The sequence below is a fragment of the Danio aesculapii genome, chromosome 1, assembly GCF_903798145.1.
Source record: "Danio aesculapii chromosome 1, fDanAes4.1, whole genome shotgun sequence".
NCBI lineage: Eukaryota > Metazoa > Chordata > Actinopteri > Cypriniformes > Danionidae > Danio > Danio aesculapii.
In genome coordinates, this window is record NC_079435.1 from 30,607,343 (window position 1) to 30,634,624 (window position 27,282).

Consider the following 27,282-nt stretch of genomic DNA (forward strand, 5'->3'; position numbering starts at 1 on the left):
CCTCCATTTGCATTAGAGCTTTGAAGTTTCACATGGAACTCACTAGCCATTGGAAGAAATCCCCTCAGCTTTTAATATGTTTTGGTGCTGACCGCCGTGAACTTTATGCATCAAAATATAGAACGGGTTAAAGATGCTACTTCTATAGCATACAGAGGTGCACATCTTTCATCACCTCTATATGCTCGGGCTCATTCTACCAGAAGCAGGGCTTTCTCTGAAGCTTGTTAAAAAACAAAGTTATAACAATATGTACCACAAAGTGAACTATGCTCATCTATGTAAAGCAAGATTGACACAATCTACATTGTCTAAAGTGCTACAGAAACTAAGATGATTGGACTTTAAGTTCCCCTGGAGGATATTGGTGTTGTAGCAGGATGGTTCTTCCTGCACATTTTACCTTGACATAGCTGCTGTTCCTGGGTTTTGTGCCCTTGAACCAGCCATGTGCTTTTTCTGGTGTCTCCCCCATCAGGCCAGCTATACAGTAGCAGCACTATAGCTTGGCGAGTTTGGAATATTGTCACAGCAAAGCGTGGACCTATGTAAGAGAACATTTTGGTTTCCTTAACCTGTTTGAAGTCAGCTGAGGTGGCTTGGGCATCTGTTTTGGATGCCTCCTGGACGCCTACCTAGGGGGTTCCAGGCATGTCCCACCGGGAGGAGGCCTCGGGGAAGACCCAGGACACGCTGGAGGGACTAAGTGTCTCAGCTGGCCTGGGAACGCCTCGGGATCTCCCCGGAGGAGCTGGAGGAAGTGTCTGGGGAGAGGGAAGTCTGGGGTTCTCTCGGATCAGTTGAAAAATTCCTAAAATAACCAATTTCTCAAAGTACAGACCACATTCCAGAGGTCTTCAACCCCGTTCCTAGAGACCCACTATAGAGCAGAGCCTAATCAAACACCAGAAGCAGATAATTCAGCTTGTCAGGTTCATTTGGCAAAGACGTGCAGGTGTGCGGAAGCAGCCTGGATATAAACTTTGCAGGAAGTTCATTACTTTATTCCAAAGTGAAATAGGTCTCTAGCCAAATCAAGTCCTCTGTGTTCCCTGTCATAGATCAATAAATGTCTAACATTTAGGACAAACAATTTCTCTCAGAAACACAAACATACAAACAAACACAAGTTAACTGCTATTTTTGAAGACAAGGTTTTATTTCTAATAGTTTTTTTCATTTTTCTTGTAATCTCATTACCTCAAAATCAGAGAAGACAAAAACCAAAACTGAGTAGCCAACCAAGCTAATGTAGTTTATGCTGGACACACGTTTAACGCTGTGCATATATACAAACAAAAGAAATCATTTCACTCCAGTTACCGCTGTGTATGAACAGGGCACTTCACATCTTCCCAAATCTGTTCTTACCAGTCTTGATTTTCCTCTGTGATAATGAGGCACACAATGTGTTGAGGCATAAACAGAAAACAAAGAAAAAATGACCAAACAAAAAAGTTAAATAGACATTCCCCCCACTGGTTATACACAAGTATACGCAAGCAGTAATTGTACAGTATCAACAAGATGGAAAAAAAGAAAATTCACACAGCCTCACTCTTAAATCAACCCAAAGAATGAAGTCCTTCAGCTTTCAACTTCTACTTTCTTTCTTGATGAATTTAAGAAAAAAAAGAAGATATTTACAAAATCATACTTCCGACACCTTGAAGATTCAATGACTGGAGCGAGTTTTCTCTGCGATTTATGCATTACCCTTCCATTTGAACGTTAGCAAAAGAATAAAGTAAGTAATATTTACAAGGGACGACTCCAAATCGTGATTACCCATGTGAGTTATAAGGGCCAATGTGTGTATCTGCTGTATTCCGATCCAACTAAAGAAGCAGATGTGTTGAGTTCTTTCGTTTGGTTGAATATGCACTACTAATGTACACAAGCCCGCACACACACACAGCAAAGTAAATAAAATTTGTTGATTCAGAGTTGTTGTAAAGATGTAAAGAAGGGTTGCCGTGGCAACAGAAGATAAACAGCGCTCAGGTCCCTCCCTCTGGGATCTCACATTGGGTGGAGAAGAGTTCAGTCTCATCTGAGATTGCTTTCTTTTAGTCCACTTTGACCACGCTGTAGATCTTGGTGACAAACCAAAAGCAAGCGAAGAATCCAATGGTTCCTGGAGAAAATGTAAAATGTTTTTCAAAATATTACATGAGTGAAACTGACAGCCAATTGTCAATAATTTGAAAGTGAAAGTAATTAAATAGCACACTAAGGCCCAATCCCAATTCTACCCTTAACCTTTTCCCTTCATTTGAATGCACAAACAAAAGGTAGGAGTGTCCCATAGGGGTGTCAAAATTAATTGTTTATTCGGTGCACCGCGATACAGATGCAGACAATTCGGAATCGGTTCAGTAATAGATCATAACCGGTTATTACGTACTGACGTCATTTATCTCATATGCGCTATGTCGTGGTAGCTTACTATGGCAAGGGAGGTGAGTAATTTAAACGCTCTAACTACTTAAAAACGCAAAAACTGTGCACAATTTACTGCATGCGTGTTTGCTGGACAGTCTTTCACTGACACTGAAGTTACAGTAAAAGTCAATATTTCACTGCTATTGAGAAAATGAAAGTAAACTCCATTTGTCTCTCTCTCTCACTGTGGACATTTGGCCTGTTGGCACGAGGTAACATTTCCTCTCATCTCGGCTGTTAAAGCGTTACTTGTGGATCCAGACACAAGCACGTGTCTGCAGAGTGAGTTTTCTCCTCCACGTCTATCATGGACATCTAGATGTAATCGCCTTAGCCGTTAATCAGCGTCACTCATTGGTGAACAGCACCAGAGTGTTAGAGCCAATCACAGCCCTTCCTATTGAGCGTGTGACCAATAATGGGGTGTAAGAACTCGCTAGACAATGCTCAGAAAGCGGAAGGATAATATTTACAATTGCTTATTTGCTATTAATGCTCATGTTGTTCTGTGCATGCACTTGAGTTTTTAAAGGTACAGTTCATGTGTCTGACTGCTTGTTTTAAAGAGCAAAATTGTATTACAAATAATAAATATAAATTTGTACATTTTAATACAAGAATTGTTGTGAAGTCAAATATAAAACAGAGTATGGAAAGCCTCATCAATGCACCGTGATTTAAAAAAAAAAAAATAATAAAAATAAAATTATATATATATATATGCTAAAATAAAAACCGATAATTTTCGCCATCCATAATCCCTAATAGTAACTCCTGTATAGCATACTTTCACATCTGCCACTCGAATATGTTTTTTTGTGTTTACATAGATGAAAATGGCCACAGTGTAAATGAGCAGTACAGTTACAATCTTATTGCCACATTATATCATTATGATAACATAATATCATTGCCTTCGGTGATTTCTTTTTCTGAAGATAAAATACCGAACAATAACACAACTGGAATGCAGGTGCTGTAGTGCTGTCCTATTTCTTAGGGGTAAAATTTGAAGCCCACAAAAATAGAATTGAGATTTGAGCCTGAATTCATAAGCTAATTAAACCCCTGGTGACACTTACGTTAACCGCCACCATCACAACCCTAATCAGTCATTTTCTACTAAACTCACAGGCACAGGAATAGCATATGCAAGCACTTAAACACTTTTCACTTTCTACACACACAGACCTGTAAAGAGGAAGAAGATGAGCGCCATGATCATGGTGTAACCGAAGTAAAGAATGGTGCTGGCGAGTCCGCTGATCTGCAGCTTAGAGAAGAAGTAATGGATGGCATAGACCAGGAAATAAACAGCTGTGAATCCACTGGTCAGGAAAGAACGCCACTGCCAGTGATAGTCCTGAGACAGACACAAAATCAATTTGAAAAATAAATACAAAAGAGAGACAATTTTCCAAAACATGCACAAGTGTATGTGTGTGTTTTCACCTCAGCACACAGGTGGAAGTAGCAGAGCAGGATGGTGGCCTCAGAGCAGGTGATGACCAAGATGATGAAGACCAGAAAGAGGAAGCCAAACATGTAGTACATCTGGTGAGACCTGCAAAATCAGTGATTATATTTCAATAACATTGGTCTGCTAAAAGCCTAAACGTATAGACCATTTGACTGTGATGTCATTGACCCATAAACATTTGCTGCTTGTTGTCAAACTATTTCATATCTATAGCAAAAGGCAATTTAATGAGAACTTCACATTAAAACACCTGTCTAAGGATTATGTATCAATATGTGGAGCTTTTTCGATTTTCTGAAGCTATGGAAATAAAAAATGTAAAATAGGAAACGAAATAGGACTATTGTTATTGTTTACATCTCTCAAAATGATCTATTGATTATATGATCTGGTATTTGTAAAGCCAAAACTGTGTGAAACGCCCTAAACTGATTTCAGGCAATTTCACAGTATAAAGAAGCACACTGAAAACTATTCTTGTCCAGTATCTGTGTTTTTTCTCTCTAAATGTTATGAGCAACAAAAATGTCTGATGTTTCAGTTGCAGAACTCTATTAATCGCCTCAACACATGCACTTGTCGACAACAATATTTGTTTTTAATGATTTATTGTTGTTCTTAAGTGTTCTTATTGTTGTTTCTTTTTGGCCTGTGATGGTTTAAGCATGTACATGTGTGTGTGAATGACATCACAAACACAGAACACATACCCTAACCTATGTGTAAAAACCAAAGCATCTTTGGACTTAATATAAGAAGATTATTGATCTATTTCTGACTCAGAGGTTTGTGATGAAGTGCACTTCAACACTGACCAGATGCTGTTGAGAATGAAAAACAGCTGGATGAAGATGCAGCCGAATGGCAGGATTCCTCCCATGACAATGCCAGGAAGAGGTTTAGTATAGAAGGACTGCTCTGGAATCTGTCTTGGAATCTGATTGGTCCGCACAGGATGTTCAATGGCCTAATATGAAACAATAAATAACACATATACATATTATTACACATAATAAAAACAACAACAACAATAATAATAAGTAAATAAATAATAAATTATAATTAAATAATAATAATATTAGTGAATAGTGTCAAATAAATAGCATTACTGATGGGGTTATTTAAAAAACATTTAAGTTCTAAAAAAATGTTAGTTAAAAAAAAAAAAAAAAAAACGTACGCTTTTCTTGAAACCGAAGTACGCTCCAATGAAAGTGAGGGGCACTGATATGCAGAACCACAGAGCCAGGATGGCAACCAGAGTGCCAAAGGGCATGGCAGCGGACGAACCCTCACCCCACAAAATGAGATTCATCATGAAAAAATCTGCAAAAACCACTCTGAAAAACAACATTTTAAAAAGCTACATGTCAAAGCACAAAATTTCAGAGAGCAACTTTAAAATAGAACAAAATAAACCCAATTTTCAATTATTTGTTACCTTCTATGATAACTGCTTAATACCATAATTCTTTTTTGTATTACTTTATTTTTATTGAGAACTTTTAAAGATTTTACAACAGAACATTTTACATTCAAAAATATAAAATTTTACACATTATTTTTTTTATTTTACCCACCCTGGACAGAGAAATGCTGTCAACAGAACATTGGTTTTCCACTTCTCGCCACCGAAGGCTGGGAAGAGAGAGAGAAAAAAAGACAAGTTGACCTCACATGTCAACAAAAAGGTGAATACATAACTAACTACATTCACAAATAGGATTAATGTAATACAACAATGCTGGGTTCAGTAAACAAAGTTGCATGTACTAACCGCAGTTCATATTAAAATCACATATGAAAGTGGTGTCTTAAATAAATGCTAACATGAGAAAATGTATCCCAAATCACATAAGGTGCATTTTAAAGAGCACATTTTGCTTGTAGTTAGTGTTGTCAAAAGTACCAGTAAATTTGATACCAAGTCAAAACTGAAATTGAAACAAATTAACAGTTTTGCAGTAGAGAGGACGTGGAGAGCTGTCAAACGCTCCTGTGCACATTTGTGTTTGAGCTCTAAAAAGCTCTGGTTACTTAGGAAGTCAGAAGTTATGTAGGAAGATTTGCAGTACTGAACATTGTAGAGTTCTGCATGCTAACAGATTTGATCAAACAAAGAATGCTTAAACAGGATATAAGGCATGTATTGTACAGTGCATTGACCTAATTTATTTATTGTTTTTGTATACGGGCGGTGTTGGGAAAAAGGAATTACAAAGGAATTTTTTAACATGTTTTTGTCTCTTTTCTTTTTTATTAAAAAAATTTATTTGCATTGCTTATAAGGTGATATATTAACTGAACTTCTGTTGAGTGTGATATGCTTTGCATACTTATAAAGCATTTATACAGAAGTAGATGGAGCTGATAAAGATGCAAAGGCCTGATCGTCTTAAATTTACTTGAGCTCTGCAGCTAAACTTCCTGTCAGCAGAAATGTGTTAAAACTGAACACAGAATGTGTGCAGTTGAGAAAGCCTAATCGAGTGGAGAAAGTCTCATGCTTTTAATGTTGTGCAGAGAATTTGTAGAAAAAGAGGACGTTTGTATGGGTGCGACCAATGGAGGTTTGGAGAATAAATGACAAGTGACAAATTTCACTAAACTCCACCTGTTAATATCAGCTGCCTATACAAGTTAAAGTCAGTAAATTAAAACTGTTGCACACCTTCTGAATGTATCTTTTGCATTGCGGATATTAAAATTCTGTGAATCGAATTATTCATTTGTCGCCAATAAATTACTAATATGTTTGACATTGAAGAAAACCCTCTCCTGACCTTTTTTATTGAACACCCATAGAATTGATTAAATACTGAACAGCGGGCACAGCTCATAGAATTTGTTTGGCTCAAGATGTCCAGTCTAACTCACTTCCAATGATATTTAGATATCAAAAAAAGCTTGTTATGCTTCTTGAGGTTTCTGACATTTTCTTATTATAACTGTATTTTACTTTTAATGCACTCATGAACACTATTGTTTATAGAGCAAATAGTTTGACCATTTGCTGCCGTTTATTATTCCTCCCTAGTCATTTCTCAGATAAACAACTGAATCAAAAGTTATAAAACAATTGCAAAATCAAGTGCACTTCCGCTTTAAAAATAAGAATAAGGTCAATACAGTGTTAATGATTTTAAGGGGAGTTTTTCATTTATTATAGCACTCAGTATCACTTTTCCCACCATTATTCTGAAAACTCCATTGTGCAAGGTGTTGGAGGTGGTATTAGTTTACAGATAAATTTACAGACACTTCAGAAAGCCAGCCAACACAATATACCATCTGTTTAAATTTTACGTTCAACTTACTATTTTAACATACAAACATAATAGTTAAATAGTAATAGGATAAAGGAGTTAAATATCATTAGAATTTTCAACATGCTTGATAAAACAAGTAGAAAAAAACCCCCAAAATGATAATGAAATAAATTCATATATATCTGTGACGATTCTGTTTGCAAGAAGAAAAAACTGTGAGAAGATCAAAGGGAAGGATTAAACAATGCTGCGCGACTGATGTTAAAACAGACAGAGCTCACCAGATGGATCCTACAACTGATATCATAGTAGGACATGGCAGGTTGGGGAAAAAGAAGGGTAAGTTCTCATTGTATTCTGCACAAGCCTTCAAACACAGCTAAAGCAAAAAGCAGCAGGGGTGTATGTATGCCTGCCTGTTCGTGTAGAGGGCTCCTTTGACACTAATTAAATCTAACGAACTGCAGACAGCCCTAATGAAGGGAGGATCAGAGGTCAAAGGTCAAACCTCTGCGCTTACTTACATTTGTAGTAGCGAGCAGCCACATAACCAGCTGGAGTACCCAAGAGCACCCACAGCACCACTGCACACGTCATCAGAGCCCCGCGATTGGCAGGTGACAGGAAACCCAAACAGGCAAAAACTACACAAAGCAAGGGAGAATAGCTTGCATGAATACATAATGTTGACTAAAATTAGTCAATTAAAACAAATTTCAGACATAAACCCATCAAATTCCATCACATCGCTGTTGATAACGTTGCAAATACAATAAAGCTCCAAACTAACTTTCAGGACTGTCCAGGGAGATACATTATATCAGCCATAAAGAAAATGGATCAAAGCAGCATTCTTTGATAACTTGACTGTTTTTATTGTTCTTTAAAAATTATTTGTTCAGAAAAAGAACTACATTAATAAATTCTAAACTGTCTAAAAGATATCTTTATCATCCGTTTCTCTCTCTCATATTTAATTCATTTTGCCTCATGTTACGTTTACTGAATGAGGACTGTGTTATGCCTGATGGGCTGCTCTAATATGTCTTTCTTTTCTTTTTTATCCCTTTAAAACGCATTTTCAATTAAATTAAATTTTTAATAATTTTTTTCTGTTGTTTTTACTTTGTCTTTATGTAAAGCACTTTGAATAACCAGTGTGTATGAAATGTGCTATATAAATAAACACCTTCCTTGCCTCATGATTTAATCCAGATTTACAGAGCCTTGTTACATTTACATTACTTTTGCAACACTAAAACATACACTACAAAATACACTTTTAAAGTAAGCTTATCCTGCTCACCAAGGCTGCATTTATTTAATCAAAAATACAGTACAAACTGTAAAATTGTGAAATGTTATTGCACTAGAAAATAACTGTTCAAAAGTAGTTTCTAATTTAATTTAATAATTTATTCCAATGATTTCAAAGATTAATTTTCAAATTTTCAGCTTCAATACTCTAGTCTTCAGTCATATGATCCATCAGAAATCCCTCTAATATTAATAATAATTATTATTAATAATAATAATAACAATAATATTAATGGTAATAGTAATAAAAGCAATAATAACTAGACTAATAATTTCATTTGAATCTACATAAAATACATAATAAATATTTAATTAACAAGTAAACAACTATTTTTTTTTTACATTTAATAAATGCTGCCTTGATGCACAGAATAATTTTCTTTAAAAAATAAATAAATAAATAAATAAATTTTTGAATAAAACAAAAAACTGACCCCAAAATTTGGACTGGTTGTGTATATATTTATTCATAAAATAATATGTATATATTCTTTATGTCATGGCAAAGCTGAGCAGTTTCATTTTCATTTTCACAATCTTTCAAAAACAAAATGTTGATTTGTTGCTATTATTTCATAAAATATTTGTATAGTTAAAACAGTGCTGCTGCTTGGCAATTTTGTGGGAACAGACAGATTTGTTCAGATTCTTTTGAAACTAGGTTTTGAAACTAGGGCTGGGCCGATAAACGATAATTTATCGAAATGCGATAAAAAATGTATGTCAATAACAATAAGCTCTGGACTTTTATACTCTATATTGATCTAAGAGCCAATCACACAATAGAAAGGTGAAACAATGGGAATCTAGATGTTTGTTGATATTAGAGATGTACTGATTTTCAGCCACCAAAGATTTATTGGCTGAAAATGTGCCATTTAATGGACCTTCTATTTTTTGTGGCTTCAGTCATTGTTACTCTTTTAAATCTGAAAGCATTAACAACCAATATGGAAATCTATACCATTATAGTTAAATATGGAAAATAATTGTTGAGATTGCATTTTTGCTATATCACCCAACCCTATTTGAAAGTTATGTTTAATTGTTCATTTATTGTCAAATTCTTGCTGAATAAAACTTCTTGCTGTAATTTCTATTACATCATCTTCTTCTTCTACTACTACTATAGTACCGTTCATTTATTCTAAACAGCTGTCTGAAATGTTTTTAGCACCACCAATACAATTTTCTAAAGTAAATAAAGAAACTAATATTGACCTGATATTTGTCTGTAATCAATCAATCTGTTTTTGAATTTTATACTATTATAGTAATCCTACCACTACTTACAGAGTGTGACAAAGGTCATGATGAAGATCTGAGTCCCAGAGCCGAGGAACACAGACAGCAGCATGCCTTTCCTGGGCGGCCTGAAGACGTCTCCGTGAACCAGCTTCCAGCCAAATTCCTCCTGGGCATCCTCCTGGAAAAGATGGAGAGGAAAAGCGAGGTTTCAACAATAGCAGGAGCTAACGGAACCCTGTTCAGGCGTGGCTTTGGGTCTGCAGCCCAATTACGGCAGCCTGAGATGAAAGGAAAGACGCCGGCTGCTGCTCAGACCAATGATACAGTGTGTCACTCTCGGTCTGTCCTTTAATGAGTCTGATGCATGTGGAGGGGGTGTTGCGGGCCACGGTGAAACACAGGAAAAAGAGAACACGTAAAAGCAACAGATGTGTGCACATAACGCCTGACCCTGCGTGACCTCCAACCCCAGATGGACAAGCCCAAATATACAAAGATATGTGAATGTGAAGTTGATTTGAACAATTGCTTTACTTCCAGAATTACATATTGCTGATCATTTACTCACTACCTTGTCATGCAAAATGGTAATTTCTTTCTTTCTTCAGGCGAAATAAATTAGGGTTTTTGAGAAAAACATTGCAGGACTTTTCCCCCATTTAGTGGACTTCTATGTTAGTAGTTTCAATGGGCTCTAAATGATCCCAGCCCAGGAATATGGGTTCTACCTAGGGCTGGACGATTGTTTGAAAATAAACCATTCATAACCATTTACTGACATAATTTCCACATGTCGGTTATTTAGTTTTTAAATCATGTTAATAGTTCCCCCTTATCCCTGATATCGGAGTGAGCGCATTGTTCATATGCACGGCAACATGACAAAAATAAAATAAACTGAACGAGAGTCTCTCATGCTTCAGGTAAATCATATTCTTTGCTTGCCTAGTGGTAACAATGGTGATTCAAAGCCCCGCACTCATTTTATTTCAGCATATCAGTTCGAGTGAATGCAGACAATGTGATTAATATTCACAAGCCTGACAGTTTTTTTTACTGAACCAAGCATCACTCACTCACGTCCCTTCAGTTTATACACAGAGTTATAAGGGGTCACCTTAGCAGAATGAACTGCCTGCATAACTATGTTATATCATAAAAATTAAAAAAAGAAATTATTTAGTTCACTGATATTTTGTTAAAACTAGTTTTAGAGTTGTTGGTTATTTCCCACTTTTTCTTGCAAAAATAAATGTTTTTCATGGCCAATTGTTTCACCAAGGAGTAACTTACACTACAATGTTTTCACCTAAAAAAGTGTGAAATTTTCTAAGCATAAATCTGAAAACAGGTTACAGTCTAGACAAGGGGTGTCCAAACTCAGTCCTGGAGGGCCGGTGTTCTGGAGAGTTCACATCATCAATTGCTTACAGGTACTGTTTACTAACAAGGTGACAGTGCCAATTACTGGACTGGAATACGTAATACAGTGTTTTTTGCCATTATGCTGATTTACTACAGACAGACTTATACACATGCATACATAAATATGACCAATGGCCTGAAAGACAAAATGTTGGCTGTACTAAAAATGCATAAACTACACCAGTCACACAAACAGATCATATAAGATTGTGATGTAATATTGTTGAGTGGAACTCACCACAGAGTCCATCTGGTTGTACCGGGCGATATCTTTATGAAGTGTTCGAAGCATAATCATAGCGACCATCCCAGAGAGGAAGAGCACGATGACTAGAGAGTTCATAATACTGGTGGAAGAGAACAAAACAGCTGATCATTCATTTTTTATGACTTTAACTATTATTAACATTTATTTAAATAAATTAAAACTTGTTAATAACCGCTACTTGCTATAAACTTGTAAAGATTCCCCCTAGCCCACACACACACACATGAGTTTGAACCAGACATTAACTATGAGTTTGAACCAGGGTCACAGAATGTGTGTAGCAGGTGAAAGTTGCTCTCACCTGAACCACTGAATGTTGGTGTGTGGCATAGACTCAAGAATGTAATCCCATCTAGAGGCCCAGCGAATTGTCTTGTCCTCCTGTAAACGCCAAATCAAATCAGAGATTATACACAAGTTTAGAAATAGAGCAATTTGCAGTAGGGTTCTAGAGCCTATATTTGATGTTAAAGAGTGAGAGCAAACAGTCATTACAATTTCATGCATGCAGTACAGTTTAAGGAACTAAATTAACTTGAAGTTGTTTGAATAAGGTTTGTGTACTACACTACACAATATTCTTTATATCAATATCTTCAATTCAAATTTTGTATAGACAATAATTGGCACACCCCCTGTAGAAAATGTGGCATGATACCAGTACTCCACCTAGTGGCATTAAGGGCATCTAAACGCAGTCCTGGAGGGCCACTGCCAAAAACTTACATTTTCACACTAAAATGGGTCTATTTACTCATATTCAAGTCTTTATAAACATTTCTGAATTTCTTTCTTCTGTTGAACACAAAATTATTCTGAATTATTCTGTTTTTAAAAGCAGCCATTCAAATCCAAACTAGGTTTAAAAAAAAAAAAAAAAAACTACAGAAGTCAATGACTGTTTTTTTCTTTGTGCTCAACAGAAGACACTCAAACCAGTTTGGAACAGGTTAAGGATAAGTAATTGATGACAGAATTAAAATATTTGTCTCAACTATTCCTTTAAGCCCCAACTTGCCTCAATACACTTGTCTGGATGTTTCAAGTATGACTAGTAAGACCATGATTAGCTGGTTGATAATAGGATAGGAGCTACACTAGGGTTGAGCGATTAATCGAAAAGTAATCGAAATCGACATTAAGAACCTATAATCAATCTAATTTTTCCAGGTCAAATTTTGATTTTCAATAAATAATCATAGATAACAGATCATGTGTGTTTCCTTCAATTATTTTAAAATCAAGTAATGTACTCATCAAAAAAAAATCTCCTACTAATATACGAGTTTATTTACTGTACAAAACTTATCAGTGAACTATGAGGGCAAAAAATAAAATAAGTAAAATAATTGTTCATTAATTGTAATTGAGTTGAAATGTTCAATTAATCAAGATTTTGATTTTAGGCCAAATCGCCCAGCCCTAAGCTAAACTACTAAGACGAGTTGTGCCCCAGTAAAAGGATTACACAACTCTGCTCTGTATAACTTTGGTGGATTTAGGCATTGGCAATATGGACGATTGCTCAAGGTGACATCTTGAAGGTGGGCGGCACAGAAAGTCAATGGGGGACGCCTTCATGTTGGTGAAAGTTAAAGATAAGGGGCAGGGGAGGGCCCTTCCACTCAACATACTCCAAACCCATTTTTCATCTTTGACTCACTGATGCATCTTTAACTCAATAATAATAATTATTATAATAATAATAATAACATTAAAATTTTCAATGCGCAAATTGCAGACATCATAAAATTAATCAATTATAAATTAGCCTATTTAATCAGATTTTTTTAGAGGCATGATCACTTTTTAGCAGATTTAAATTTAGTCTTACTAACTTAAAACACTGATGAATACAATTACATTGAGCAAATCAAATATGGTAAACAGAAGCTGAAATGTGTTGTTTAGTCCTCATTTGTTCTCGCTGATCAAGCACATATGGTTGAGCTTGTGTTCTATCCGTGAACAACAATCAATGTTTATAAGTGAATAAATTAAAATCTGTTTCCTTAGGATGCAACCATCTGTGCTTGTTAGATTTGCCTAGACTTTACTGTATGAAGGGAAAACAATGGATATATTTATCATTTTAAAATTGAAAGTCATACAAGTTTGATACAATATAAGGGTTAGCAAAAGGTTCATTTTTGAGTGAACGTCTATGCATTTAAAACCGATGTAATTAAATCACTGACCACAAACTTGATAGAGTAAGTATAGGGTATCCTGATTTCTCCATTGAACTTGTTGCTCAGGCTCATGGGAGGTCCTGTGCAGTCTGGTTTCTCTACGTTGGACTGCTTAAAGCTATAAAAAAAGACAGAAACACAGTCCATATTAACACTGATATTTTGTCAGTCTCCTAAAGCTACTTTTAAATAGGGGTGTGACGATAACCGCATCACCGCCTTACCGCCATAATGAGATGTCAACCGTGGTGATGTGGTTATTACCGTCATCACCGCCCATTTTAGTTTAGTATTTATTTTTGCTTGTGAATCTTTCAGGATCGTATAGAAAAACAGAATAAACTAAATAAAAGGAATAAAAGGCCTGCCCTAAGTATTTTACACATAAATTACAAATTTAGGTTACAAAACGAAAACACTGAATCCTTTTTAATAACAAGTCTGTTTTTATTTTAAGCTTATTTTATTAAAGCAGGCCTACTAACTCAAATCAATCGCTCCACAGAAAATAAGCATTTTTAACGCACTGCTGTAATTTCTATATCCCAATCCCTTTATTAACATTTTTATTACAAGTCATTATTTTAAAGAATATGACTTGAGAATATGATTTTACCTCAGCGCTGCACTTTTCTCCTTCTCCCTCGCGCTGAGTTCAGGTGACGGAGTGTTGTGAAGTAGTTAAACTCTCCTCAGTTTAATTTACAGTGTCAAACTGGCACAGGAATATCAGTATATTAATGTAGGCTTTGCTAAAAGACTGGTCAAATGTCTTTTTTTACAGAAGCTATAAACAGACGCGCATGCTGAGATGAGTCAACAATCGCATATATTTGACTTATTTAAAGTAGGCTATAGGCTATAGCATATAATAATTTTGTGTAAAGACATTTATAAAAATATGTAGCTAATATTTATCACAGGGGTTTGTGTAGCAGCAATTACAGTGAAGGTTAATTAAATCCTTTTTCCCGTGGAGCGAAACAAACACTGCACAAATGTGTAGCGGATGGAGACGCACAAAAATATACAATTCAGATATTTTCGTCGGAAGAAAAATATTCTTTGAACGAATTTTGTTTTGTACAATTTGTATCTTAGTTTTTGTCGGTCAGTTATTTACAAAATAAACAAGAATAAATAATAAACTTTGAGGTGAAGCGATGTGCCTTAGGGTAGTTATTATTGTTTATTTTGTAGATTACTGACCGACAAAAACTAAGAAATAATTGTAAAAAACGAAATGCGTTAATTGTAAAAAAAATATATATGAATTGTATATTTTTGTGAATCTCCATCGGCTTCACAACTGTGCAGTGTTTGTTTCGCTCCTCGGGAAAAAAATGATAATGCTCCACTGTAATTGCTGCTAAACAAACCCCTGTGATATATTGCCTACATTTTTATAAACTTCTTTACACACAATTATTATAGCCTATAGCCTACTTTAAATAAGTCAAATATATGCGATTGTTGACTCATCACCGTGGTCGCAGCATGCGCGTCTGTTTATAGCTTCTGTAAAAAAAGACATTTGACCAGTCTTTTAGCAAAGCCTATATTAATACACTGATATTCCTGTGCCAGTTTGACACTGTAAATTAAACTGAGGAGAGTTTAACTACTTCACAACACTCCGTCACCTGAACTCAGCGCGAGGGAGAAGGAGAAAAGTGCAGCGCTGAGGTAAAATCATATTCTCAAGTCATAATCTTTAAAATAATGACTTGTATTAAACATGTTGATAAAGGGACTGGGATATAGAAATTTCAGCAGTGCGTTAAAAATGCTTATTTTCTGTTGAGCGATTTTATATATATATATATATATATATATATATATATATATATATATATATATATATATATATATATATATATATATATATATATATATATATATATATATATATATATACACATACATATATATATATATATATATATATACACATATATATATATATATATATATACACATACATATATATATATATATATATATACACATACATATATACATATATATATATATATATATATATATATATATATATATATATATATGTATATATGTATGTGTATATATATACATATATATATATACATACATACACATAGTTTCCGCTACATTCATTCTTCCATGGCGGGGCGCCACGCCAGGATTCATCCCGCCACGGCTACATTACAGCTTAATAACGGGTGATAATCGAACCAAAGCGTATTAAAAGGTAAGTGAATTATAACAGCGCAAACTTTTCTGTAACCGTAGTAGTGCTGTGCGTCGTTTGTTTAACCCTTTAAGGTTACGTGCTGACTGACTGGCTGGCTGACTGTGACAGGTGCGTGATGCGTGAGGCCAGCAAACACGACGCCGTTTTACTTTAGGCATTCATAAATATTCCTAGCAAATCTAATAAATGCTGGAGACATACTCGTTACACAAACGCACTAAATCGCACTTCAGCAGCGTTTATTTGAGAGTGCACAAGAAGATCTGCGCGCTCTTAAAGAGGCTTTGAGGGGGAGGCAAGAAGTTTTGTGCACAAGCAGAAAAAATCGGCGTGCAAGCAAAGAGATCTGAATGCTGTAGGCTATTACATAAATGCGATCTCGACTTCTAATACTGCACTCACGACATTTGTCATTGAAATAACACCACAGGTAGTTATTTGTGTAAAAAAAGGCCTGCCGCCACAGCTGGAAAAAAATCCTAGAGGAAACACTGTATGTATGTATGCATGTATGTATGTATGTATGTATGTATGTATGTATGTATGTATGTATGTATGCATGTATGTATGTATGTATGTATGTATGCATGTATATATATATATATATATATATATATATATATATATATATATATATATATATATACATATACATACATATACATACATATATACATATACATACATATATACATATATACATATACATATATACATATACATATATATATATATATATATATATATATATATATATATATATATGTATATATATATATATATATATATATATATATATATATATATATATATATATATATTTATATATATATATATATGTATATATATATATATGTATATATATATGTATATATATATATATGTATATATATATATATATATATATATATATATATATATATATATATATATATATGTATATATATATATATATATATATATATATATATATATATATATATATATATATATATATATATATATATATATATATATATATATATATTCGCGGTTAACCGACATACCGCATGATTTCTTGCTTCATCACCGCGGTTACAGAAAACCCGTTACCGTCACAGCCCTAGTTTTAAATATATTTTGGCAGCACCTATCTCTGCTACCTTGTTGCTGGTTGGAAATTAATATACAGAACAACAAATACCTTTTAGGCTCTAATTTAGCCGCAACCAGTCTGGCACCAGCAACCTCGTTTTCCACCACATGGTAGAAAATTGTGATGTCCACATGGTTGAAGATGTAGAAGGTGTCTTTGTCATTGAAGTCAGCCTGCATGTAAATTTGCATTTAGATTAAAAGAACACAACCTATGACCTATGAAAAATGTGTGGTCCAGTACTACTCACGTTGACCACACAGGCATCTTTGGCCCGTCCTGTATCTGTGACATAGCAACCAATGGGAAAGCCAGGATTACAGAACTTCTGATTGTCCTCCACATCATAACACCAGGTCACCGGCATATTATCAACAATCCTAAAAGAGAGAAAAAGTCGATTCAGTTCAAGTCACCCTTAGGGTTACAGTCAAACCACTTTTGGAAGAAAATTTCAGCAATGTGAAACAAATCCAATATATTAGACAGGCATCAAAATAGTAGTAGAATACTGGTGTAGTTTTAATTTGGGATTGGGCGCCGTCGACCAATTTGGCATCGTTCATTGTTTAATGTGTAACAACACAATGAACGATGGCATTGTCGTCGTAGGCGGCGTTGAATTAATTATTTATGAATAATTAATTGATAACTAATTAATTATTTGTAGCCTACCGTTTCAACTACCTGACCCACAACCAAATCATAAATAAATAAAGAGAAGTTACACACAAATTCCCACCTGTTAATCACTTTTTCCACAGGACTCTGGCATGAATAAGCAGAGTTATCTGTGTCATTATAATGGCATCGACAAACTTGGTACACGCGGGAAAGCGAAAGATTGAAGCAATGTATTGACGCTGTGACACGTTACCTGATAGATTTAAAAGACAGAAGAGTCGTTAGATAAGAGACGAGATTATTTAAATATCACGTTTAAGAACTATAGTGAGACGTGATCCAGCGGTAAATCCTTGATAAACTGTTTAATGTGCACAGCTCTCTGGGGTGACTGTTTGAGCGCAGAGTCAGACACGTGCATAGCCTACACTTCAGCAAATGACAGAGTGTTTGTGTGTGTGTTGGGGGATGTGCGTTTTCAGCTGTATAGTGTGGAAGGAGGGCTTTTCAGAAATGCTAGGTTAAACGTCAGTGTGGACGTGGATCGTTTATGTTCTAAAATGCCATTTTAAAACTAAGACGTCTTAGTGTAAATTGTGCTGTGTGTATTTTTCACAAGCAGGTTGCTGCTGCGAAGGGGGTGGGGCGGAGGATCGCAATGCAGGCTCAGCATCGTAATGCCTATCAGCCATCTGCGATGGACAATGGCATTGTCTTTCGACCCAACCCTATTTCAATTCCTTAAATTATTCTGTTCAGTTCAGTATGTGACTGTTGAAGGATGGTCTATTGTAGTGTTGGTAAAAATATAAATATTTTGATACTGAAAAATTAAAAATAATACGATTTTGCTTTTGGTTAGTATCAACACCGGCATTGCTCTCTCTCACCAGCAGCACCATGCGACCACTTTTGGTTACGATGGTTTTTGGATTAAGGCCAATTAACAAAGGGGGAAACGAACAGGCCAGAATACAAGCTTTGCTACAGAGCAGTGGTGACTAAATGCACTAATACAACGAATTTAGAAAGAACCTGTAGAGACCTGTATAAACAACTTGAGAAGGTTGATAACTACTCCCTGTTCAATATCAAAGATGTGTTAAATAAACCAGTCGAGTAAAGTCAAGAGCCTTTAAATCTACTAACAAATTTAACATATGTAATCTCCCACTGAGTAATTGGAGTTTTAGCTGACATGCAAAAAAAGTCAAAACTTAGGTACTGTTGTTTGTGTAATGCAATATTGATAATTCAGTAATTTATCCTCAAGATGTTTCAGCGAACAATTAATATTAGGATAACACTTTTGTTTTAATCAGAAAATAAGATAAGATTAGAGGAGATTAGAAAATGCCTCATTGTGATATTCTAGCATAGCATCTTAAAAAAATATGAAAATTGCATATTTTTATCTTTAATTTTTTTTTTCTTGTGGTATCAAAATGGTATTGAAGATGAACACACTAGTGCATTAAAGGGCAGCTCCACTGACCCCAGCCAAGCTTGCCAAAATGATGAGATGCTACACTTCATTGTAGTTTAGTTTTTCAGCTGGAAAACAAGAGAAACTGACAAACGCCTCACCAATGGTGTTGGTAATTGAGGAGCATTCCCTTCTTGAGGAAATCCAGTTTGGCTTTATCACCTGCATCTTGTGTTTTGTAAGACTTAACGCAGACGGACTGGCATTCCAAATTCTTCTTGAACAAAAACTAGAGGAAAAAAAAAAATACAACCTCAGATAACAGAATATAATGCCATGACTAAGAGAACAATTTTGTTGTAACTGATGCAAAGAACAGAAAACAGCTTATGTATGTGCACTTTCAGATTTCTCCTATGCAAGGTGACATACTTATCAAACTCCTCACAAGTCATTTTAGTTGTCTATTGTGTCTAAATAATCTTAATTATTTGTCAAAAGTACTTTTCACTACAATAGTGGGCTATACTTGTGGTTAACGCGACCTACAAATGAGAATGTTTTACAGATGGTGCTGTGAAAAAAATCTGTACATGTGCATATTGTACATCTGAATCCAAAAATCATATGCATGCAACCCCCTCAATCCAAGCAACTGCTGAATGTGCCAAACTTATTCATATTATAAATATTACATGTCCAGTTCAGGCACTGATACTAGATATTAGTGTGGAGCCCTGGTAATGTTACACTCAAAGTATACATTTAATCGATACCAACAATTTTCAGTGTTTGAGCGTTATGAAAGCTATCTAACATACCTTATATGGGGACAGCTCAATTCTCTCACCAAACAACACCTGGCCCAAGTTCTCAGATGGACGCTTCTCATGTTGCTCAGCACAAAAATCAAACCTAAAAGAAAGTATGAAACACATCAGAACATTAGCTGTCATAATAAAACATGCAAATAACATTGTGCTTTAAATATCAGCCATAACATTACAAAATCTACCATTAGAAACAACTACTCAATCAGTCCAGTATGCCTGGTTAGCGTACAGTGGACATACTTCCTTATAGCGCTTCAAAGATGGATTTCTTGTTTAATGATTTATCAGATCACAAGACAAGACCAGAGCTACAGCCCAAAATTACCGCATGCAGAGGTTGACTGTATTAGCCATACAAATGTATTTTTCCATAAATAGCTGTGAATTAAATATACGAGAACTATTAATTCAGATACATGTTCACTTAATGTCAGAGCAACGCCAACAATTGTAATGCTCCAGGACTTCTATATGTATGCAGAAAAACATTTGCATAAAATATACAAAAAAAAAAAAACAACAACTATAATTCTTTATAAAGCCTTCTGGTAGAGAAAAACATGTAATGAGCAGGTTAATATTCAGCCAGCTGATCTGTGCTGCAAAATAAACTCCTTAAAGATGAAACCTGGCCCTAATCACCCTGTAAGAAGTTAAATTCTTGTATAAAAATACATTTTTCTATTCATAATACGCATATTAAATTCAACTCTTTTGTTAGACACTCTGTGAGACCAGATTCTCCTACCTACGTGAGCTTCCTTAAACAACTAGTTTTACATCTGTTGTTTGTTTATGCTGTTTATAATGCATTTTACTACAAGAAAGCTGTTATATGTATACCCATGTTAATTCAGACAGAACTCTCTTGGGAGCTTGAACACACAGTAAGTGCAAGGCTGATTAATAATGCAAAATATATGCCCTATTGAATGTCTTCTGAAAAAGAGAAAGACATTCTTGCCTTCATTGGATTAAGTGAGTGGTCTGACTGAAAGGCCTCTGAGTTAAAATAACGTCACCCTCGGCTCAGTCCGAGCACAAATCTCCACATTCAAACTATCCTCTCCTCCCTCTCCAGTATGCTCCCTAGGGACTCGGCAACACGATTGCTGCATTTTATCCTCATCAGGTTTTCAGTCACTTAAAAAAATAAAATAGGATACTACTTTACAGTGTTTCCTCCAGGATTTTTTCCAGCTGTGGCAGCAGGCCTTTTTTACACAGATCTAATAACTACGTTATTTCAATGACAAATGTCGTGAGCGCAGTATTAGAAGTCGAGATCGCATTTATGTAATAGCCTATTATTCCTCGACTCTAAATGAATGACCCAGAGAATCAGAATAGACTACAGGACAAGAATCAACTCCCAGGGTTGAGTCTGTTTTTTCAAACCCTCCTAAATGAAGTGGTTACATGCTACAGTTTAAAGGCACCTATGATGAAAATCAACTTTTGTAAGCTGTTTGGATAGAACTGTCTGCATGTATAGTGTGTCCACTTTCATATTGGAGTGATGTAAACCCAACAAATCTCTTTTCTAAATTTCTGACATTAATATAGTACCCAAACCCCAGGGATTTTGAGGCCCATTGCAACATGATGTAGAAGTGCGGTTTTCCTTGCCCACCAAATTTAATTTTTGTAATTTGGTTGTAAAGATGATCTGCCTGCGATGTCAAGTTTGCTGTGTTATAAATGAAATATATACAGTATGTCACAGAAGTGATTACACCCCTCACATTTCTGCAAATATTTATTTATATCTTTTCATAGGACAACAGTGCAGAAATGACTCTTTGACACAATGAAAAGTAGTCAGTGTAAAGTTCGTTTAGCAGTGTACGTTTTTTTTTTGTGCTCTCAAAATAACTAAAATACAGCCAATAATAGCTGAACCACTGGCAACAAAAGTGAGTACACCCCTAAGTGAAAATGTAAAATGTAAATATTTTGTGTGGCCACTATCATTTTCTAGCACGTTTTTAATTCTCTTGGGCATGGAGTTGGCCAGAGCTTCACAGGTTGCCACTGGAATTCTCTTGCACTCCTCCATAACAATATCATGGGGGTGGTGGACAATTGACACCTTGTGCTTCTCCAGCTTCCTTTTCAGCATGCCCCAGAGGTGTTCTATGGGGTTTAGGTCTGGAGTCATGCTTGGCCAGTCCATCACCTTTACCCTCAGCCTCTTTAGCAAGCCAATGGTCATCTTGGTTGTGTGTTTGGGGTCATTATCATGCTAGAACACTGCTCTGCAGCCCAGTTTCCTAAGGGAACTGCTTCAGTATGTCACAGTACATGTTAGAATTCATGTTTCCCTCAATGAAATGTAGCTCCCCAATGCCAGCAGCACTCATGCAGCCCCACATCATGACACTCCCACCACCATGTTTGACGGTAAGCAAGACACACTTGTCTTTGAACTCCTCACCTGGTTGCCGCCACACATGCTTGACACAATTTTAACCAAATGGGTTTATCTTGGTCTCATCAGACCACAGGACATGGTTCCAGTAATCCTGGTCCCTAGTTTGCATGTCTGCAGCAAATTGTTTGCGAGCTTTCTTGTGCATCATCTTTAGAACAGGTTTCCTTCTAGGATGACAACCATGCAGACTAATTTAATGCCATGTGCAGCATACGCTCTGAGCACTGACAGGCTGACCTCCCATCCCTTCAATCTCTGCAGCAAAGCAGGAAGCGCTCATCCATCTGTTTTTCAAAGACAATCTTTGGATGTGACGCTGAGAACGTGCCCCCTGCTTGTTGAGCCGACCATGGCAAACCCTTTTCTATGAAGAACCTGTCCTCTTAAAGTTCTGGATGGTCTTGGCCACTGTGCTGCAACATAGTTTCGGAGTGTTGGCTATCTTCTTATAGCCTAGGCCATCTTTAGGCAAAGCAAGAATTTGTGTTTTCAGGTCTTCTGAGAGATGCTTGCCATGAGATGCCTTGCTGAACTTTCAGGAGCCAGGTTGAGAGAGTGGAAGAGCTTTTATACCAAATTCAATTCACCTGCTATCTGGTGACACTTGAGACTGTGTAACACTAATAAGTCACATGGCATAGGGGAAGGAAAATTACTAATTGTGAGCAATTTGTACATTTTCACTTAGGGGTGTACTCACTTTTGTTGCCAGGGGTTCAGCTAATATTGGCTGTATTTTTAGCTATTTTGAGAGGACAATAAATTGACACTGTTATACAAACTTTACAGTGACTACTTTTCATTGTGTCAAAGAGTTATTTCCGCAGTGTTGTCCTATGAAAAGATATAAATAAATATTTGCAGAAATGTGTACTCACTTTGGTGACATACTGTATGTATGCGCATTTAGAGCGGATTGGCTTCTTACATTTGCACTGCAGGTAAAATTACGATGTTATGTTTATATAACCTATGCCTATTTCATGAAAATAAATAAATTAACAAATAAATAAATAAATAAATAAATAAAACTATAATCATAATGACAAAAGTAGCCAATATTTATTTATTGACACAAATGTGTTTGTGGTGTTTTGGCCCTAAATGCGCTTAATTTTACCTCTAATATTCAACAAAACAAAACATTAAAATTAAGATACCAAATTATACCAAACAAAATTTGTTTCAAAAAGAGAATTTTTAAATAAAAATATAGCCAAGGCTAAGTGTTTAAAAACAGATCTGATTCCTATTCTTCCGGTGTATGCTGTCCCATTAAGACACCCTTATTTAATTACAAAGAACAAATTGCACAAAACAGTGATACTTAAAGTGAAAGTGAAGCAGTAAGTCAAGTTTACATAATTTTGAAAATTGATTTTCACTTTAATGAAAATATATATAACTAAATGGCGAGCTAGGGCGCCCACATTTTGGAATATCTGTGTCTGACTTCATGGGGTTGGTTCAGTTCCCTCAGCTGAACAGATACAATGGACTAATTTAACACAATGTTTTACTTTGTAAATGAACTGCTACACATCTTTCCAAAAACATTTTTCAATAATAAATTGATTGACTTTCTGTCTCCAAGATTGCAATTTAGTTTTCTAAATTATCAAAACTAGACAATTAAAATATGCTGTAAAAAAAAAAGTGTAGGCTAATAACAATTTTATTTTAACTGCAGATGATTTAAACTGCTAGTTTTGTCTGACCAGAGGAGAACTGCACTGTAATTTAAAGATGCAATTGACGCAATAACATTGTATAAAGCGCGATATGATCCAGCATGTTTAATCCTTGCACTATTTAAGTGAATGTAAATGGAGTCAATTCCACTGACTCCAAAATTAGGAGTTGATAATTAGAGTACACTCCAAAAAACCCCTAACTTAAAGTATTAAGTTGACATACCAAAATGTACAAATTTATATACATTTTAAAATACAATTAAAAATACATAAAAACACAAAAGCACACAACAAAAGTAGCATCAAAACCATAATTAATTTGAAAATGAAAATAAAAGTTATATATGTATAAGTTATATATGTATAACCAAATATCAGCATATAAATGCTATTTAAATAAAAATGTTGCATCGACAAAAACTGACAAACATGTTATACTCACGCAGTATATTCATAGGGTAAAACTGACTCCACAGAATCCAGCCTGTTCACAAAGAGCTCAATGGTTGACTGTTAAAAAGAGAAGCAGCACAGGTAAGAGCAATGTCCACAGCATATCCGTCTTTTTGCAATAAAAGCATCACTGTTTGATGATGACTGTATTAACCTTCATTGACAAATCCTGTTAACATACAAGTATTCATATGATATATTTACAATTCAATTCCCTAATAAAGGATTAAAATTAAGACACTAGACAACAATTAAGATAAAAAACATTCTCCACAGAATTACCAGTCACTATAGTTACTGTTACTACTGTAAAAATCACAATAAATTTAAAACTGTACAAAAAGTTTTGAGAAGGTCTTACTAGCTCTATCCACTTGTTAAGTCATGACGTATCGGTGACATAGAATACTGTTTTCGGGTCCAAGTCGCTACTTTGAATTGTGAAAATATTCGTTTATGGCCACTTTTTAGTCATATCACACTTTAAAATGAATTTAATGTAAAATCATGGTGTACACGTCAAGCTCTGGAATTGCAGCATCACAAATAGTAAAATTTTAACAATTTATAAAAAATGTATCACTTTCTGCCCATCTGATATTAGACGTGGATATATACATTCCGATCATGTTTTCCAAAGAATTACATCGCTTTGAAAACATTTATTATTACCATTTGATGAGTCTCCCCATACAGTTTGATATAGCACTTAGACACGGAAGCTGCTTCGTGTGATGTCACACTTAACAAGCGGATATTGATTTAGTACAGTTTTATTGTACTAAAGACTACTGTGGTATCAAAATATTAGTTCAGCAACTATAGCAGTTTGGTGGGTGGAACCCACAAAATGAACAATTTTACAGTGCCTAATTTGTACAAATCTATATGATTTTATTTGTAAGCAAACATAAGATTTTGAAAAAGGGGTGTGCACTCAAATGCGACCCCTAAACCCAACAGTCATTGAGGATGAGCAAAACATACTAAAACGCAAGCATGAGATTAACCACTAAATCATTCGAAAAAAGTAGAAAATTGCAGTGAGATTGTGTTGGAAACAATGGTTAACAAAATAACCGTATTTAATTAATATACAGAAATCATTTGACAACCCACTGAGTAATGGGCCACCCTTAACAACAATATGCAAATCGGGGGGTGGGTTCACACCTGTTCAACCAGTTTACATGTAGACATATGTCACCAAAGAACCAAACCATACAAGCCTCCCACCTATTTATCTCTATTACTCATATTACAAACACATGACAATGAGGTTTCATTTGTAAAAGCATTTATCAAATGTGAACAAACAATACAAAACACTGCTAAACCATTAAATAATCTTAATGTTATATTACGCTATGTGTGAAATACGCTAAATAAAAAATATATCTCTTAAGTTAATGGAACTAATTCTAACTAATAAGAAAGTTATATTTTGTAACTCCTGTTAACAAAGATTACCAAACAGAAATGAACATTGTTATTAGTTTATTGTAAATAACTGATGGAACTTTCTTATAATGCAGTAATCAGAATCAGAATCAGTTAATATCATAATTATAAATAAACAAAGAAACGAAACGACGCTATAATCTTCAGTATTTTAACTCGATTTATTTTCAACTCGAGAAAAGCATGTGGCAAAAGAAAAAGAAACCAAGTGGCAAATAGAAAGGCATTTGGCAAATGCCTTTTAAAAAGCCATTTAAAATGTGCATTTAAATGCATTAAAATAGTTTATTAATATACTTTTATACAGCTTGAAAAATCAGCATTTTAAAACACGAATTAAATATGATTAATTAACAAGTTTTATTGACAATGTGATTTTTCATGTTATTTTACAGACATTATTAGAAATATAATAAAGGGTGAGACGAGAGTACTTTATGCGAAGTAATTAAACGCTTTCAAGTTATTTCCATTCAATGCAAGCGAGTTAACGTCACTACTAATGCTGTCAGCTAAGTTACTGATCTTCTTATTAATGCACCCAATAGCTAATTACCCTAAAAAGCCAAGGCTTTCGAAGAAAATCGGTAAATAAAACCCGAATTTTCACAATAACGAAAAGTAACGTTACAAACTCACAGTCTAAACTCAGTTCGAGAGAGTGACAGTTGAGAGAACCGCGCCTCTTATCATGCAGGCCATTTACGACTCTAACGTTAACTCACCTTTACGACGCTAAAATGAATAAAAGCGACAAAACGGCTATACTTTATGTAAGATAATAGGTTTTCCACAACTGACACCGGAATAGCATTTCGAGCTAGCATCACGCAGCATACGAACCGCAATAAAGAAAAAACACAAAACAAAAGGCAAGACATCTCATACATTTAAGCGAACTCATTTAGCACGCTTCTAAATGTGAATATTTACCTTGCAGTCTGGGACTTCGCTGTTTTTGTCGCCCGCTTCTTTCTCACAGAAGCTGACCGGGGCCAAACCAGGAAGATAGAAACTCAACGCGTCCCGAAACGACCCGCACACAAAAAGCAACACAAATACAACACGGACACGGTGGAACTCGACCATTTTGCCACGACCGACTAATTAGGTAATCTGTAGATGTATTTACATGCGTGAAATGTAGATATGGGTGTCAAAATTCAGACATTGGTGATGTCCAAGCACAAGCGTTAGCGTAACCGCTGCCTGCGTAGCAGCATCTGACTCCTCAGACACGTCATCCGTCACGAACTGCATGATGGGATAGTGGAGGACTCCAACGCGGAAGCGAATGAAATCACATAACCCGTTTGTTTTTATAAAGACTGCCTGGTATTTCGTA

At 35.3% G+C, this 27,282-nt stretch overlaps 1 protein-coding gene across 1 annotated transcript; it reads right to left on the reverse strand.

Moving 5' to 3' along the window:
* Window positions 1-1,138: 1,138 nt before the first annotated feature.
* tm9sf2 (transmembrane 9 superfamily member 2) lies at window positions 1,139-27,177 on the reverse strand. The gene is made up of 17 exons (XM_056458674.1): window positions 26,871-27,177; window positions 24,466-24,533; window positions 19,884-19,977; window positions 19,224-19,351; window positions 17,263-17,392; window positions 17,061-17,185; window positions 13,651-13,762; window positions 11,754-11,833; window positions 11,423-11,531; window positions 9,805-9,937; window positions 7,719-7,838; window positions 5,506-5,563; window positions 5,106-5,265; window positions 4,741-4,892; window positions 3,898-4,009; window positions 3,637-3,808; window positions 1,139-2,137 (listed from the first exon to the last, which is right to left on the reverse strand). The coding sequence occupies exons 1-17, from the start codon at window positions 27,024-27,026 to the stop codon at window positions 2,070-2,072; spliced, it is 1,977 nt and encodes a 658-aa protein (XP_056314649.1). The 5' UTR covers window positions 27,027-27,177; the 3' UTR covers window positions 1,139-2,069.
* Between the last annotated feature and the right edge of the window lie 105 nt (window positions 27,178-27,282).